We start from the raw sequence: 17,922 nt of genomic DNA, 5'->3' as shown, positions 1-17,922 counted from the left end.
AAATTTTTGAAGCCCACCCCTGCCATTGGTCTTGTCAATAGTGCTTCTGTTTCTTAGTGTTCCTATTTAAAGAGAGTGGAAATTTCCTCTGAATCTATTTTACATTTAAATGAAAATCTCTCCCATCCATTCCCTGGAGTGGGTTGAGACTACAGGGAGAGGCACCATTCTTTGATTTGACAGGTATCCTTCATTTTTAAAGGAGCAGGGTTTGGAGTGGTGCAGTGGCCTAGAGGTGGAACTCCCGCCTCACAATCAGGAGGCTGTGAGTTCGATCCTAGGTAAAGGCTGATATTTCTCTCTCTGGGTACACTGAGAATATATCTGCTGAATATAACTCCGCACTGTCAACAGGAAGGGCATCCGGCCCATAAACACGCAGCTCCATTCAGTTGCCCAGACTCCACCCTGGTAAGGGATTATGGGGTTGTTAAAAGATAATGATGTCTAAAACAGGGTTTCTCAATCTTGCAATTTGAATATGTGTGGATTTCAACTCCCAGAATTCCCCAGCCAACCATACTGGCTTTCTGGGAGTGAAGTCCATACATCTTCAGGATGTCAAGGTTTAGAGGTGCCGGCTGTCCTATTCCCCAAATTTAATCTTACAGGTCCAGGTCTTAGTTGATTGCAACGTAATGATTTACTTTTTGCAATTATGGATTCAGAAAATGATGGAGATTTAATGAATAAAAATGCAATTGGTTATGCAGATACCACCAATGCTTTTTAACCAGGGGTGGGCAGCTAATAGGCCCTTTGTTCCAAAGGTGCTTTTTTCAAGAGGCAACTGGACTTTCTGGTTTTTCTTTGAAGACGTTTCACTTCTCAATCCAAGAAGCTTCTTCAGCTCTGACCTGGCTGAGAAGCGAAAGGTCTTCAAAGAAAAACCAGAAAGTCCAGTTGCCTCTTGAAAAAAGCACCTTTGGGACAACCTTGACCTGGAGGACTGAGAACCACATTTACGACCTGTGGACTTCAACTCCCAGAATTCCTGAGTCAGCCATTGAACTCTGGGAGTTGAAGTCCACAGGTCGTAAAGGGGCCATGTTGTACTCCACCAGCTAGCTTTCTCCTGGGACTTTTTGAAGCATTAGCAGCTTTGGCTAAATTTGCTTTGGAGATTAAGTAATCCATTTAAATCAGGGGTCTCCAACCCTGGTCCCTTTAAGACTTGTGGACTTCAACTCCCAGAATTCCTGAGTCAGCCATTGAACTCTGGGAGTTGAAGTCCACAAGTCTTAAAGGGACCAAGGTTGGAGACCCCTGGTTTAAACCACCCAACCAAGGTCCCTAATTCAGTCTTCAATCTTACCATGAGACTGCGGAGGTTTGTTGTGGGCCTCGTTTTCTCCTAGCTGAGCATTACTGCTCATTTCCTGTTGTTGACTCAAGTGATCTTCTAGACGCCCTAATCCCTCCTGGGAAGACAGGTCAACAAAACAGCCCAGAAATTCCCAGTATTCGACCCAAGGGAATCCCAGCTCATGAGCTAACTCCCTGCAATAAATGAGATAGAACGAATTGTTTGTGATGGTATGAAATTAATTTTTGACAGCAAATTCACTGAAAGACATTTTTTTAAAAAACGATCCGCCTCAGGACTGCACTTTAGATACAAAAACTATCCCAGTGGTAGTCAACCTGGTTCCTACTGCCCACTAACGGGCGTTCCAGCTTTCATGGTGGGCGCTAGGGGTTTTGTCCGATACAGAAGCGCTTTCCTTTTTTTTTTTTTTTTAATTTTTAAAAAAAATTTTCATAGCATTATTTAAAAACATTTTCATTAGGTTTTCATAAAATTCCCTGTGACAATTTAAATTTCTGAAAATGTACTATTTGTATCGCCCGCGCGTAAGTTTAGTTCACGTTACGTAAGTGAAACTAAATGGCGCTATAGTGCGACTGCAAACAAGGGCCTTGTCCCAGAATAGCTCGCGCATCTCCCCCCCACACCACCCAGCTGTAACAGACAAGCAGAGCTGGTAGCCAGCGCCCCCCCCCCAACCAAATCTACGATGTGCGAGAGGCATGTGCAGACGACGATAGACGGCGCATTACTGTGGAACCGGTTAGAAAATGTTACTACTAAGAGAGATACAAAAGTGGACGGTAGGTATAAAAAGGTTGACTACCCCTGAACTATCCCACACCCAGTTTTCTTGTTTGTCGCATTCACACACTAAAATGCCAGTTTGTTTTATGCACTCATACAATGGAGATTTCGTGATGATGCGTGAGTGGTTTTCACTTTTATATATGGAGATAATGATTACTTGCAGCTCTTGCTAGTCTATTTGGTGCTCGTGCTTGGTTTTAAAGGTTTGTTTTTTTTAACGGTGTTGAAACAGAACTCTTCCCTGCCTTTTGCCATCTGGCTTCGGGCACCGAGTCTGAAATACCTTCCAACTCGCTCGACCCCTCTTTCCAAATCAGATTTTCGGAGGTGGTAGAAATATTCCGCCCTCTCGCGAGGTGGAGTCTTCCAAAGCCTGCGGAAATCTTCTGCCTGTCGAAAGGGAGAGGAGAGATGAAAGGAACAAAAGCCCAACTTTTATAGCCAGCTGGCTTCCTGATGCTTCAGGGAAGAGAAGAAGTCCCGCGTGGGCGATTTAGGGACCTCTGTGACTCTCAGGGTAGCACAGCCCTGCCTGATAAATTATTATTAATATACCGTGTTTTCCCAAAAATATATTTTTTTAACCCCGAAATAAGCGCTTGGCCTTATTTTTGGGGAGGTCTTATTATTTTGGGGTGCATGGAGCAAGATGCACCCCAAAATAATACCTGATTACCTGATTTTCAGCTCTGTCTCCCTAACCCTAACCAGAGGAAATGGCAGGGACTGGCTGCGCATGCATTTAAATATTTTCAGGGAGGGTTTATTTTGGGGGGAGGTCTTATTATCCGAGAATGTCTTATTTTGGGGGAAACATGGTAATGTTGTTAGAGTTATAATTACTGTTATTATTAACTTATGTACAGGCAGTCCTTGACTTATGACCATTCATTTAGCAAGTGTTTGAAATTACAACGGCAGCAGGGAAAAAACAGGGATTAATGACCGGGTCTTCTGACAACCCAAGTCAATGGGGAAGCCGGATTGGCTGCCATGCTACTAACTTCATGACTGCAGGGAGTCGCTTAACAAAGGTGGCAAGAAAGCTCATAAAGTGGAGCAAAGCTCACTTAGCGCTTAACTGTCTCGCTAAACAACAGAAATGCTGGGCTCAATTGTGATCGTACATGGAGGACTGCCTGTACCTCCCCTGCCCAGCCAACTTCCATGCCTGCTTCATTTTTAGATTCGGCATCTTCATCCTAGTTTCACAGTCCCACAATAAAAATAACTTCCTTTTTTACGATCCTGTAATGCCTTAATTCAAGGTAGAGTCGGGCAACTGGATTGAGTTGAGCGTTTACTGGCCAGATGCCCTTCCCGATACCTACGCGGTGTTCACAGCAATTTTCTCTTTGCTGCCTGAGAAACACCTGGGATTTAACTCTCCACCTTCCGAGTGGGAGGTGAGCGTCTTTACCACTAGGCCACCATGCTGCTCATTCTCACAGTCTCGCATTACGCCATCAAAAATGAAATACGCCTCTTTGCTCTCCTTACCTTGGAAGGACTCAATGGCCCTGCGTAAGCCCTCACTGTCAGCATTGGATCTTTGGGGCTGCCGAGGTATCTGGGCAAAGAAGCGACCGGGCTGCTCTCGGTTTGATCTGGGGACCAGGGGGCGCCAATCATGGGTGAAGTGGCATTGTCTTCCGCTCTGAAGAGGGGCACGTAACACTGACCTGGTTCAAAAACAAAAGGGAATATTCAGGCGGAGAGCCTCCAAGGAACCAGTAGAATTTTCTACACATCTGCTCCCACCTCTTGCTGCTGGTGCATGAAATATTTCTCAACCTCATCACCGCCTGCAAATCTTTAAATTAAAAATTTTTAAGATATTTATTTCCTTAAATACGGCTTGGTTTGAAACCAGTCAAAAAAAAAATCTACACTAAATATCCTTTTGGTTTTGTGTTGTGCCATTTGCTTTTCAAATCGCCCCAAAGCAGATGTGGTAGAACGAAGACACGTAGACGGCCAACGTGAAATACAAACCTTCCAAGTGTTCCCTGATTTTTGCTTTCAGGTCTGCCGATTTATTTTTGCTCCTTTCGCAGATCACCTGTTAGGCAAGGAGGAGTAAGGTGTATTAGTTCAGTTAAGTCGCCTCGTGTTTTGTACTTAAAAGGGGAACTGAGTTATAATGCAGCATTTCAAAAGCCGCAGCAACTTTGAGACATGTGGACTTCAACTCCCAGAATGCCTCTGCCATGCTGGCCGAGGCATTCTGGGAATTGAAATCCACATGTCTTAAAGTTGCTGAGGTGTGAAGTGTTTTTAATGGGAAATCAAGACATTTATGCAGGGGTGAGGCTGCTGGGGGTTCGCAGGGTTTTGGGAGAACCCCTAGCTAAGATTCTGTGCAGTTTGAAGAACCCCCAAATCTCACCCTACCGTCCCTTCCCAGGAGTCCCCATGTGGCCTGTTTTGGATGCAGGTAAGTGCAGGGCACATGCGGAGGCTTGGGAAGGGTGAAAACCGGGCCTACCAAAAGTTCAGGAAGGCCGGAAACAGGCCCGTTTTCAGCCTTCGGAACCTGGGGAGGCCATCTTCACCCCCCCCAGAGGCTCAAGGAAAGCCTTCGGAGCACGGGGAGGGCAAAAACGCCCCCCCCCCGCCATGGTGCAGGAGGGCAGCTAGGCCACGCCCACCATGGCCACGCCCTCCCAGCAACCGGGCAGAGAACCCCTAAATTTTTGAAATTTAATTTTTGAAGCTGCCCCCCGATATCCCCCCCCCTACCCGAAATGCTTTACGATATGCTTTGAATGCAACTTACATCTGCTGGAGTTTGACTGTATTTATTTTTTGGATTTTTTACGATGCCCGGATGAGAAGCAAGAACACTGACCACCTCTGGATTTCCAAACTTGCAAGCAAAGTGCAGCGGAGTATCAAATACCTACAAAAAAATAAACGTATGAATAATTCATTATTATACATAATGTTTATATTTTGTATTCTACTCTATTGTATTCTACTCTATTCTATTCTACTCTGGCTGTACACCACCCTGAGTCCTTCAGGAGAAGGGCGGTATAAAAATTTAATAAATAAATAAATATAAAATACACCGTTCCTGTGCGGATTGGGCGGATCTGCTTTTTACCTTCCAAAATCGTTTCTATTCTAAAATTCTATTTTAGGGATGATAGCAAAGGATTCTTGAGGCCAGCAGAAACGAGTGCTGGAAGCCAAAAATAAGGAGTGAGAGTTCCGAGGGAAAAGGGAACAGAGCTGTCAGAGATAGAGGTCATCCATCAGCCCTGAGATGGAGAGTCAACAGCCCTCAGGTCTGGAGGTGCCTGATGAGGAAGAGGAGGAACAGCTGGGTTCAGTGCATGACGTGGATGCGCAGAAGGCAGAGGAGAGGAGAGCAGTGGAAATCTATGGGCCGGTCCTTGGGACGGAAGAGCCACTGCTGCTAGCGAAGCCCTACCCTAGCTCTGGGGATAAAAGGCAGGGGGTATAGATGAATAGATGTGGCAGACAGCTGTTCCATCTCCCTGCCAGACAGACTTGTTAGCCTGCGTTGAGAGAGAAACTTTTTGCCGGGGCTGCTGGTGCTCCTAATAAAGGAATCATTGCTTCAACTACAGAGGGTTTGTCGTGTTTGGGAGCCGGGTCAGAACACTTTGGTGGCCTGGGTTCCTTTTACCACTGACTCTTCCAACCATAATTGCTTTCTCCAGTGAATTCCTCTGCATGACATGGCCAAAGTAAGTTTTGTTTTGCCTTCCAGTGACGTGTCTGGTGTTGGACAGAATCCAACTGAAATGAGTAGCACTTTTCCACTCAAATTCATAGAAGGAATTTACCACCGCTATCTTTCACTGATTTCCTAGGATAAATGCGAATGGTCCCACTAAACCTGAGTTGCTTCAAACAGCAAGATGGGTGGCATTATCATCATCATCTTTTAACAACCCCATCATCCCTTGCAGGGTGGAGTCTGAGCAACTGAATGGACCAAGCAAGAGTGTTTACTGGCTGGATGCCCTTCCTGTTGCCAATGCAGAGCTTTGTTCAGCAGATGTATTCTCATTGTGCCCGGAGGAATATCTGCCTAGGATCGAACTCACAGCCTCCTGATTGTGAGGCGAGAGCTTAACCTCTAGGCCACCGCACCACTTCTATGTGTGGCATTATGTACTAATAATTAAATAAACTGAATGGACCTCGGTTCTAAGTGGAGATGTGCCCGGCAGCATCTTTGAATGTGTCCGAGATGGCCCTTGGAAAGGAACAGGGTTTACTGGGAATATTTCAGCATGACAAACGAGGGAGGCTCACCATTTTATCCGGCGTATTCAGATAAAGATCCACTATGTAACTGATGCGCTTCTCCAACATGACGGTGTCATCGTCAGGGTACATCAGCCGCATAAATTCTGGGTTTTCCAGAGTGTCCAACAGCAGCCGGCAAATGCCGGGTTGATTCTCTTTGGCTGCCACATGCATGACGTTGTATCGACACCCCTCCTAGAAAAAGAACAAAGGTTTTTGGGATTTCTCCACTCCAGCATAAACCTAACTTCTTTTTTTCCTGGGGGGCTGTTTTCTAGACTCCGCTATCAGCCTCAAAATTAGCTGATGAAGAGAAACCGGATGTCACGCCAAACTGGTGTATTTGGAGCCAGTGTGGTGTAGTGGTTAGGGTGCTGACCTAGAAACAAGGTGACTGGGAGTGTTAGTCCCACTTTAGGCATGAAAGCCAGCTGGCTGATTTTGGGTCAGTCACCAGGCGACTGGGAGTTCTAGTCTCACTTTAGGCATGAAAGCCAGTTGGATGATTTTGGGCCAGTCACTAGGTGACTGGGAGTTCTAGTCTCATCTTAGGCATGAAAACTGGCTGGGTGTCTTTGGGCCAGCCCCGTTCTCTAAGCCTAATCCACCTCACAGGGTTGGTGTGTGTATGTGTGGGTGGGGTGGGGGAAACAGGAGGAAGAAACATCAGGTATGTTCACCACCTTGAGTTATTTGTAGAGATCATAAAGGTGGGATACAAATAAAGAAATAAATTGCTCTGATGCCAAGACTGGTCCACAAGGCAGTTACACATTTTCCTTAATAATCATGTCTGGACGGGAGAGGAGGAAAAAAAAATTATCCTGCAGTGGAGAGTGGCCTTGGCACTTCTTCTTTTTTTTTTTACCTGGACAATCGTCGGATTGTCTCCAGAGCCGATGAGATAGCGAGGATTACTCCAGACGAGTTCTAAGAAAGCACTTTCGTCTCCTTTCTCCACGGCTTTCCGAAGCTTTGCAGTCAGGTCCTGGGTACGAGGGCTTTTGTAACTGTTGGCTCTTTCTTTACTGACCGTTTCCAGTTCAGGAGAGCACAAGCCATCTGTTAAAAAGATATAAATAGCATGGTGCACACTCCTGATGCAATAATAGGCGGGGAAAAAAATGTACATCGGCATTTGGCAAAATGCAAACTTACTTCTACGTGCAAAGGTCTGAAACGGCACCCCTGTGCTTTTGGTTCATTCGTCCACTTAATAAGTGCGAATTTTAAAATTTTTAATTTTTAAAACTCTAAGGCAGGCTTAAGCATCCGTGGCCCTCCGTCATAGGATTAAATGGTAACTTTCAGCATTCTTACCTCCCTACTTGGAAGGTAAGCCTATGAAGCAGCTCTCACGGCTGACTTTCACCTCTAATCGCTTCTCTCGAGATTCAGAGGCTCCTCTTCTTTCATAACGCTGCAAGTTCCTTTTTAAAGCACCGCCCATCATTCTCTATAGTCTCTATCACCAATCTTTTGGACCTCAGGGACCACTAAATTCATAATTTAAAATCCTACGGACCATTAATATGATCTGCCTAATGACCTGCTGGGTGGGTGTGGCAAGGTTGTCATGTGATTGGGTGGGCGTGGCCAACTCAATGTCACGCACGTCGAGGGGCACCTTGCCAGCTTCTACTTGCCACTCCTTACCTGCCTGCCCAGGCTCCTTAGGGCCCCAACAGGAAGTAGTTGCTGGAGCTAAGTAGCCACTGTGAGAAAGAGTTGGCAAAACAGCTCAGTTCAAATTGGATCTGACTGAGAAGGAGGCTCAGCAGAAGCACCTCACTGAGGACTAGGAGCATAGGCTTTCCAAGCAGAGGGGAGACCTGCGGGAGTGCAAGGCCAGGTATTGGCACCTGGAGGCTCAGCAGGCTGAGAAAGTCAGCCAGTTCCAGGCCATGATGCAGTCCCACTGGAACAAGGCCCTCGGCCTTTCACCACCAGTGGCACTTCCCTCCAGCCTTTGTCCAAAGCCCCGCACCAGGAGGCTGAAGCAGACCCTGAGTTGGAATTTCTGCTTTCCTCCGACCCACACAAAAAGACCCTGAAAGGGGAGGCTCTCTGCAGCAACACAAATGTTCATTGCACGTATCCGGCCCAGGGGCCTTAGTTTGAGGACCCCTGATTTAATGCAATATAAAAAATGCAAATAATTTTTCTGGGGACCATCAAAATTTTCTCAGAACCACCAGTGGTCCACGGGCCACCAGTTGGTGACCGCTGCTCTATAGTAATAGTCAGTGTATAAACCAGTCTAAAAGCCATTTAAAATGTCCTTGTGGAACACACTTAAGCCTCCCGCTTACCTCTACCGAAGACCGAACAGACTTTGACAGGAGACAGAGAGATGGTAGACTTGTTCGGAGACGGGAAGTAATCACATACACCTTTGGCAAATTTCTCTGCATCTTCTCTGTTTGAGAAAGCTTTAAAACGTGACCCCTTAATCATTTTTACAGCTTGCAAAGCTTCCTTTTTGTCCTCATAGACATGTACCCTTTCTGTGAGGGGGGGGAAAAACAACAGCAGTGAAATCAATTCATTTCCAGTGAAAACAGAAGGCAATGCCAAGTCAAGAAATCTGTCCTTCTACTTTTAATCCCAAACCCTGTTTAGTTATTTTATGCGACGGCGATTTATAACAGAAAACGCTCAGATCAATTATGGTAAATCTGCTTTTTGGTGTATTTTACTTTGGGGAGAATAACAATTGTAGTAAGTTAGCACCCACCCACCCCTAGAAGAATGAAATATTTTAGAAAATATTAAAAAGGCAGAATATATTTCCCTGGATGAGAAATTGAGAAACATATTTTAAGGACAAAGCAGCTCCCCGCAGCTTCCTGACACCCCCCCACCTTTGTCAATGGGCCCTTAAGGCCTCAGCCAAGCTCACTCATTCCCCCCACCTTTGTCAATAGGCCAGAGGCAGAAACTCACACACCCCCACCTTTGTCAATGGACCATCATCTACAACACAATAGGACCCATCTAGCAACAGAAACTCACCACATGGCACCTGGAAAGATTACATCAGCCAACAAGGCTAGCTAAGACCCCCACCCCGTGGGAGTCTGACAACCAATCAGAATACTCTTCCTGCACCCCAGGAAGTTCAAAGCTTAGAGAGAGCATAAAGCCAGGGCGTACACAGCACCTCATTCTTTTTCTGTTCAGGAACTCAAGCCATGTGATCCTGACCATCTTTAAACCATCTTTCCAAGCAGTCTCCATGTTTCCAGTGTCTTTATCCCCACTTGGAACTGAACCCAGATGGACGTTTTCTTCCAACACTACAATACCACATAACAACATCTGCAATTTTTCCCCCCAGGGCCTTCCACCTGACGGATCAATTCTAGTCAAAACTGCAAAGTGGAATCAAATTAAAGCCGCAGGACACACCATCAATACTGGAAAACAACTGTTAAACCGAGTTAAAATCACCTAAGATTATGATGCAACTTTGGGTTGTTTTTTCATCAGCAAGTCAATTTTGTTCCTTGCAAAACTAAACACCCTTTTGAAAGGAACTTAATTTGCTTAAAATCATGGCTCCAAGTCAGAGACAACATAAAAAAAAAAGCGATTAGATTACAGTATATGTTTTCATGTCCTCTGGTACTGTTTTAAGGAGCCTCAAAGAATTTGTTGCACCTTCTGGGGCCTTGCTATCGCTTCCATCTCTGCTCAAGATTTTATAGTTCCAAAGCAGGTTGTAATTAACAGCTTGATCTTATCTTGTTGGAACAAACCAATCCTCAATTCAGAATTGGGAATTTGGCCTGAAGGGCCAATTAAGGTAAGAGCTAAGAATTGGAAGGAGAGGAAAAATCTGTCTTTCAAGAAAGCACCAGTCCCTGGAAAAATTGGGCAAGATGGATTTAGCCTGTGGGGCTATCCCTGAATTCAGCGAACTGAAGATTGCCAGTTTTGGATGTAAGGAACAACTGGGATCCTTTTAACGAGAGAAACAAATCTTTGTGATTCCAAAAACAAGTACGGTGGCGGGGTAGGGATGGAGGCAACTTGCAAGCTCAAGATTCATGCAGGATTATCTCTTTCTTCTTAAAGCTCTACTAAATCATCATAAATATATCCAGCTGATCTCTCTAGTAAAGAAAGACATACACTCCAGTATTTTTGTATCCCAAATGTTCCAATTTTGCATGGGGAGGGGGCACACATGAGCCACCAAACAAATTCAAAATCATAATCAAATCCATCAAAAATCATAATCAAATCAAAACCATTAAGCTTTGGGTACCACATCCCTGGGAAAAAAAACAAAACTGTATTGATCCTTGAAAAAGACAGCACTGCTATTTTTATGCTGAGTATTTATTGCTATCACACTGAAAGGTCTCTTCCAGCGGCCATTTGTTCTCAAGTAATTTGACCGCGCTGGCGCTGCGTGCACATTAAGCGCGGGGAAATCGATGCCCTCCTGTTGAATTTTTCATTTGCTTGACCGTAAGGGAGCCATCTATTAAGCCTCGTTGGCATTGAAAGAGTCTCAGACTCTTAAGGCAGCTAACCGTCTCCTGTCTGCCCCCGCAGTCGTGCTGCAGAGTCAGATATTGCTGGGACTGCAAGATCCATCAGTACCAAGCAGCCTGGCCAGTTTCAGGGAGCTGCTGTCAAGAGTATTTGGGGGGCGAGGGGGGGGGGGGGCGAAAGAGGAGATGTGTTTACAGGAAAGCTAGTCCTCGACTTGCGATCACAGCTGAGCCCCAAATTTCCATTAAGGAGCAAGGCGGATGTTTAAGTGTGTTTTGCCTCATTTTATGACCCGTTTGGCTATAGCTAAGCAAATTGCTGTAATTGTTAAGTGAATCAAGCAGTGCGTGGTTTTCCCCCATGGACTCCACTTGTCGGAAGTCAACTGGGAAGGTTGCAAATGGTGATCACAGGGTCCCGGGATGCGGCAAGCGTCATAAATATGAGCCACGCCTGGTGTCTGAATTTTGATCCCGTGGCCATGGGGACGCTGCAACGGTCTTAAGCGTGAAAAACGGTCGCAAGTCACTTTGTCAGTGCTCTTGTAACTTTAAATGGTCACTAAATGAATGGCGGTCACAGAGGTGCTTTTTCAAGAGGCAACTGGTCTTTCTTGTTTTTTCTTTGATTTCGCTTCTCATCCAAGAAGCTTCTTCAGCTCTGACAGGACGGTGGGGAATGGAAGGGTTTATAGTCCTTGCAGGCAGATGGTCGTATCAACCTCCAAGTGGCCTCAAGGACCCTCTAAAACAGGGGTCTCCAACCTTAGCAACTTTAAGACTTGTGGACTTCAACTCCCAGAATTCCTCAGCCAGCAAAGTTGCTAAGGTTGGAGACCCCTGCTCTAAAAGGATGCAAATGACCAGCTCTCTGCCAAGGACTATAAACCCTTCCATTCCCCACCATCCAGTCAGAGCTGAAGAAGCTTCTTGGATGAGAAGCGAAACGCCTTCAGAAGAAAAACAGAGAATGGTGCAGTTGCCTCTTGAAAAAGCATCTTTGAGACAACCATGACCTGGATGACTGTGAATCTCCATAAGACATTTAAATGAATGGTTATTAAGACACCGTCAACGAAGGATGCCCTGAAGGGACCGATTTCAAGCATGTTTATAAAAGAAACCCTTACCGTTTCTGGTCAGTACGTCGTCGTACATTGGGCACACCCCATAGTAGAGCAGAGGCTCCTTGGAGGGATTCCGGGGATGAACCGGAGAGCCGTTCGCTTCACGCAGCAGCGCTTCCTCCTCGGGAGGGTTCAGACCTATGCTGTAGCCAAAATCACCCTCCTCGGGGGAGGAGGCAAGGTGGCCATTCGTTTTTCCAGACTCTGGCTGGCTCCCATCCGCCGCAGCAGCAGTTCCAGGGAGGCCGTTCGGAAAGGGAGCCGTGGCCTCGGAGGGTCCTTGCTGTTCCCATAACGCCTGGGCCAATCTTTTTTCAAAAATGGACCTCGTGGTCAGGGTGATGGGCCCGCATTTCAGGCCAGCTTTGACGATCTCGTCTCTCAGCTCATCGGGGGTCAGTTGTTTTAATCGGGAGAAGATTTCATCCATTGTTATCCTCCCTATAGGCCAAAAAAAAGAAAAAAAGGTTCAAGTACATCAGAAGTACAGGTAGCCCTCGACTTGCAACAGTTCATTTAGCAATCCAAGTTCCAACCACATTGAAAAAAGTGACTTCTATTTTTCACGCTTACAACCCTTCTGGCATCCGAACTTTAAGACGCTTGGCAACTGACTCACAGCTATGACGGTTGCAGTGTCCCCGGGGTCATGTTATCACCTTCTGACAAGTAAAGTCAATGGGGAAAGCAGGTTCATTTAACAACCGTGTCACTCACTTAACAACTGCAGTGATTCCTTAACAACTGTTGCAAGGAAGGTGATAAAATGGGGCAAAAGTCACTTAACAGGTGCCCCGCTTAGCAACAATTAGCTCGCTTGGGCTCAGTTGTGGTCATAAGTTGAGGGCTTATGGTTAAAAAGCTATGCAAATATAGGCAGAGTCAAAAGAAATATTGGTCCATTATGTTCCACATTGGTTGGATCAGTGTTTTTCAACCTTGGCAACTTCAAAATGCAAGGACTTCAACTCCCAGAATTCCCCAACCATCATGCCAATGGGGCTAGATACCCCCTAAAAGCACTGCATACACTTATGGACATCATAATTAAAAGACTCAGAAAAAAAGCCCTTCTCAATAAGACAAGTTTGATAAGCTCAGTTACAGCTGGATTGAAATACATTTCGTAATTAATTAATTAAACATGTTCAATCTTCAAAGTTATTGTGGTAAAAAAAACAACAGATCAGATCGTTAATGGATGCCCTTAATCTATTTCGGTTTTAGCACAGGATCTAATGTTAGCAGCAAGCGTGCTGAGAATTATTCTAGATCTTAATCATTAAGCATCTGGCAGAATGCTTAAATCCACTTCTGCTCCCTTATTTAAAAATAGAACGAAGTAAGAGCAAAATCTCAACCGTAAAAGGAAAGCTGCCGTTGAAGACTGGAAATAGACATAAATAAACAGAACTGTTGGAAGAAATGTCCATCTGGGTTCAGTTCAAAGTGAGGAAAAAGACACTGTAAACATGGAGACTGATTGGAAATATGGTTTAACGGTGATCAGGATCACATGGCTGAACAGAAAAAGGGCTGAGATGTTGTGCGCGCCTGGCTTTATGCTCTCTCTGAGCTTTGAACTTCCTAGCGCACAGGAAGAGTATCCTGATTGGTTGTCAGACTCCCAGGGGGTGGGGGTCTTAGCTAGCCTTGCTGGCTGATGTAATCTTCCCAGGTGCCACGTGGTGAGTTTCTGTTGCTAGATGGGTCCTATAGTGTTGCAGATGATAGCCCACAAAGATGGGGGTGTGTGAGTTTCTGCCTCTGGCCTATTGACAAAGGTGGGGGGAATGAGTGAGCTTAGCTGAGGCCTTAATGGCCCATTGACAAAGGGGGTGGGTGGGTGGCAGGAAGTTGCAGGGAGCTGCTTTGTCCTTAAAACATGTTTCTCCATTTCTCTCATCAGGGAAATATAATATTCTACCTTTTTTAAATATTTTCTTAAAATATTTCATTCTTCTAGGAGGGGGATGGGTGCTAACTTCCTACAGAACGTTTCAGTGGAGTAAGAATATTGGATATATTAATTTTACCAACATTTTAAAATAGAAAAATTGCTACCAACTTTTCACAAAATCATGGATTTCGAAAACAGGTTGGTTTCTTTTAAAATGGAAAATAAATTGGTACTCCTGCCATAAGATTCTTTTAGGGATTTTTTCCCCCCTCTTTATTGTTTCAAATCGAAGACACTGATGCCAAAGAAATGCTAATTTAACATGTATTTAGATCTTCTCGGGAAGCCTAAATACTTCAGACAATCTAACCAAAATCTCAAATCATCTTGAAACAGTTCCTCTGGACTAGAGATACATCTTTGCATTCAACGGAATTTGAATACTTTTAAGATATGTTGACATCTTTGCAAATTTTATTATTGTTAATCACAAATAGAGAATACCACGCAATAAAATAGTATTATTTATGTTATAAAAACATATTGCTTTCATGTCATCGATCACATTGGGTGCAACAGCAAAATCAATATCCAGAAAGCAAACCCTTTGCTAGCGACTCAAGCAGCCTGAATAAATATTTGTTGGGAATGCTTTAATTAATCTAATTTCACCAGGGAACAAGGATTTGGATTTATATCCAAAAAGCACTGGCTTTGATGTAAAACCAAAACAAATACAAGAGAACAGAAATATTGTAACTATTTTATGCACTAGTGATTTTTTCTTTATTATTATGCTTATATGTTACCAAATCTAAACAACCATGTTTAGCGAGCCTAAGAATCTAAATTGGAACTACCATGGAGCGTGTCTTTTCTTTTTTGCTTTAAAAATTCTGCATTTCCCTGCGAATATCCCTTAAGTAGGAAGCTCCTCAGAATTACTTGACATTTGGGCAGCCCCATCTGCCTACATGGTGATAGTCTGTGCATCCCCAGAGGCTTCATACCCAAAATAAATATAGCATGGAATCCACAGAGGGGGGACCGAGAGAGGACAGAGGCATCCTGACAAACTGGCAAATGATGCAACTTGTGTAGTTGCATCAGATGTCATAATTGCCATCTTTTTACATTGATGGCTGTTCCTGGGTGCTGCGGGATACAAGAAACAAGAGAGGAGGAAAAAAGAAAGGGTAATTTTATGCCATGTTTTTCATAGGCGTATTACAGGTAGTGTGCGATTCAGCATGTATTTTATTTATTTGTTTAAATCCCTTTATTATTTTTATAAAAACTCAAGGCAGCAAACATATCCAACACATCTTCCTTCTATTTTCACCGCAATAACAATCCTGTAAGGTTGTTTGGGCTGAGAGAGAGAGGGACTGACCCCAGGTCACCCAGCTAAGGCTTTCATGGCTAAGACGGGACTAGAACTCCCAGACTCCTGGTGATTGGCCTAAAGTCACCCAAGTGTCTTTCATGGCTAAGGCAGGACTAGAACTCCCAGACTCCTGATGACTGGCCTAAAGTCACCCAAGTGTCTTTCATGGCTAAGACGGGACTAGAACTCCCAGACTCCTGGTGATTGGCCTAAAGTCACCCAAGTGTCATTCATGGCTAAGACGGGACTAGAACTCCCAGACTCCTGATGATTGGCCTAAAGTCACCCAAGTGTCTTTCATGGCTAAGACGGGACTAGAACTCCCAGACTCCTGATGATTGGCCTAAAGTCACCCAAGTGTCTTTCATGGCTAAGACGGAACTAGAACTCCCAGACTCCTGGTGATTGGCCTAAAGTCACTCAAGTGTCATTCATGGCTAAGGCAGGACTAGAACTCCCAGACTCCTGGTGATTGGCCTAAAGTCACTCAAGTGTCATTCATGGCTAAGGCAGGACTAGAACTCCCAGTCTCCTGGTGACTGGTCTAAAATCACCCAGCCGGCTTTTATGGCTAAAACTAGAACTCAGTGTCTCCCACTTTCTAGCTCTATGCCTTAACTGCAGGCCGGATGTGTCACGCGCTGGCCATGGCCATGCCCGCACCTGGTTTAGCAAAGGGGGAAAAGGTTGTGATACACCACGGTGACAAAACCTTCATGCTTCACCTTGAACCTTAGGTGGGATTAGAGCTGGGAACAAGGGCTCTTCTTCAGATGCTTTGCAGGAAAATAGAAGAAATGAGGTATAGAGCAGGGGTCTCCAACCTTGGCAACTTTTAAGACTTGTGGACTCCAACTCCCAGAATTCTGATATAGGGTATGTGTGCGTGTGTGTCCTGCTTGAGCAGGGGGCTGGACTAGAAGACCTCCAAGGTCCCTTCCGGCTCTGTTCTTTTTTTTTTTTTTTTTTTTTTTTATTGAAAGAGTTTTAAAAAAAACAAAAACATTTTCCCCCTTTTTTCCCCCTCCCTCCCAAAAAAAAAAAAAACAAAACATCCCCCTCCCTCCCCCACCCCCGGCTTCCCGGGTCAATCACAAGGTAAAGTCCAATCCAAATAACCACATCCAAAGCTTTTCGTCTCCCAACCCCCTCCCCATTACATAAAATAACTTTCTAATTATTCAAAGGCAATCTGATATTTCTTAATCTGATATCTGTTTTGTAGATAATCAATCCATTTTTTCCATTCAATTAAATATCTTTCCTGCGTATTGTCTTTTAAAAGCGCTGAGATTTTAGCCATCTCAGCCAAGTTAATAACTTTCAATATCCATTCTTCTATTGTAGGTATCTCTTCTTTCTTCCAGTATTGTCCAATCAACAGTCTTGCTGCTGTTATTAAGTTCAAAATCAGTTTAGTCTCAATCCCTGTACAATCCATTATAATTCCCAAAAGGAAAAATTGTGGCAGGAACTTTATCTTCTTCTTCAGTACATTTTGAATAATCCACCAAATTCTTATCCAAAAGACCTTAATTTTCTTGCAAGTCCACCAAATATGAAAATATGTAGCATCATCACAATCACACCTCCAACATTTCGCTTGGATATTAGGATACATACATGATAATTTTTTGGGATCTAAATGCCATCTATAAAACATCTTATAAAAATTTTCCCTTAAATTCTGTGCTTGTGTAAACTTAACATTTCTAACCCAAATTTTCTCCCATGTTTCCAACATTATTGGTTCCTGAATATTCTGTGCCCATTTTATCATACAATCCTTTACCAAATCCTTTTCCGAATCTATTTCAAGCAACACATTATACAATCTCTTTATATGCTCCTGGGTCTGATTTCTAATTTGCTTTATTAAATTTTCCTCCTTTGCATTATACCAATTTTTGATCTTCTTTCCATCTAGCACTTATTTGCCCATATTGAAACCAAGTATAATTCCTCCTTCTTCATTTTAATACCTGTAATGATTTTAATTGCAATCTACCTCCTTCAGCATACAAAAGTTCTTTATATGTAATCATTTCCTGTTTCTGTTCTATATTTATATTCTCTATTGCATGTCTAGGGCTCGCCCATATAGGAATCTTATAATCTAATTTATAGGAATATTTATTCCAGACCATAAAGAGCACTTCTCAACACATGATTCTTAAAAGCCCTATCCACTTTTTTCCATAAAATAAATCGCATGCCATCCATATAACAAGTCATAACCTTCTATATTCAAAATTCTTTCCTCTGTTAAGTTAAACCAGTCACTTATTACTGAGAGGTTACTGCTTCATAATATAGTTTAAAGTTAGGCATTCTTAAACCACCTCTTTCCCGTGAATCCTGTATTATTTTCATTTTAACCTCGCCTTTTACCCTGCCATATAAATTTATTAATCCCACTCTGCCAATCTTCCAAATTTTTATCCTTTTTAATTATAGGTATCATCTGGAACAGAAACAAAAATCTAGGTAACACATTCATTTTAATAGCAATCCTTCCCAATAGGGATAACTGCAATTTCTTCCAGCCATTCATATCATTCTGAACTTTTGCCATAGCAAGTCATAATTATTCTTAT

The 17,922-nt window shown here is 43.8% G+C and overlaps 1 protein-coding gene across 2 annotated transcripts in view; it reads right to left on the bottom strand.

Moving 5' to 3' along the window:
• The window catches only part of ANKLE2 (ankyrin repeat and LEM domain containing 2), a 29,095-nt gene that overhangs the window by 6,217 nt on the left and 4,956 nt on the right, over positions 1–17,922 (bottom strand). For both annotated transcript variants that reach the window (XM_058158853.1, XM_058158854.1), the window contains exons 2-10: positions 12,042–12,479; positions 8,719–8,913; positions 7,275–7,468; positions 6,413–6,601; positions 4,899–5,021; positions 4,115–4,181; positions 3,620–3,801; positions 2,403–2,509; positions 1,316–1,500 (exon numbers count right to left, since the gene is read on the bottom strand). In XM_058158853.1, the coding sequence (XP_058014836.1) occupies positions 1,316–1,500; positions 2,403–2,509; positions 3,620–3,801; positions 4,115–4,181; positions 4,899–5,021; positions 6,413–6,601; positions 7,275–7,468; positions 8,719–8,913; positions 12,042–12,479 (1,680 nt within the window). The remainder of the gene's footprint in view (positions 1–1,315; positions 1,501–2,402; positions 2,510–3,619; positions 3,802–4,114; positions 4,182–4,898; positions 5,022–6,412; positions 6,602–7,274; positions 7,469–8,718; positions 8,914–12,041; positions 12,480–17,922) is intronic.

This window comes from Ahaetulla prasina, chromosome 15, assembly GCF_028640845.1.
Source record: "Ahaetulla prasina isolate Xishuangbanna chromosome 15, ASM2864084v1, whole genome shotgun sequence".
Lineage (NCBI taxonomy): Eukaryota > Metazoa > Chordata > Lepidosauria > Squamata > Colubridae > Ahaetulla > Ahaetulla prasina.
This window is presented reverse-complemented; position numbering and strand designations above follow the sequence as displayed.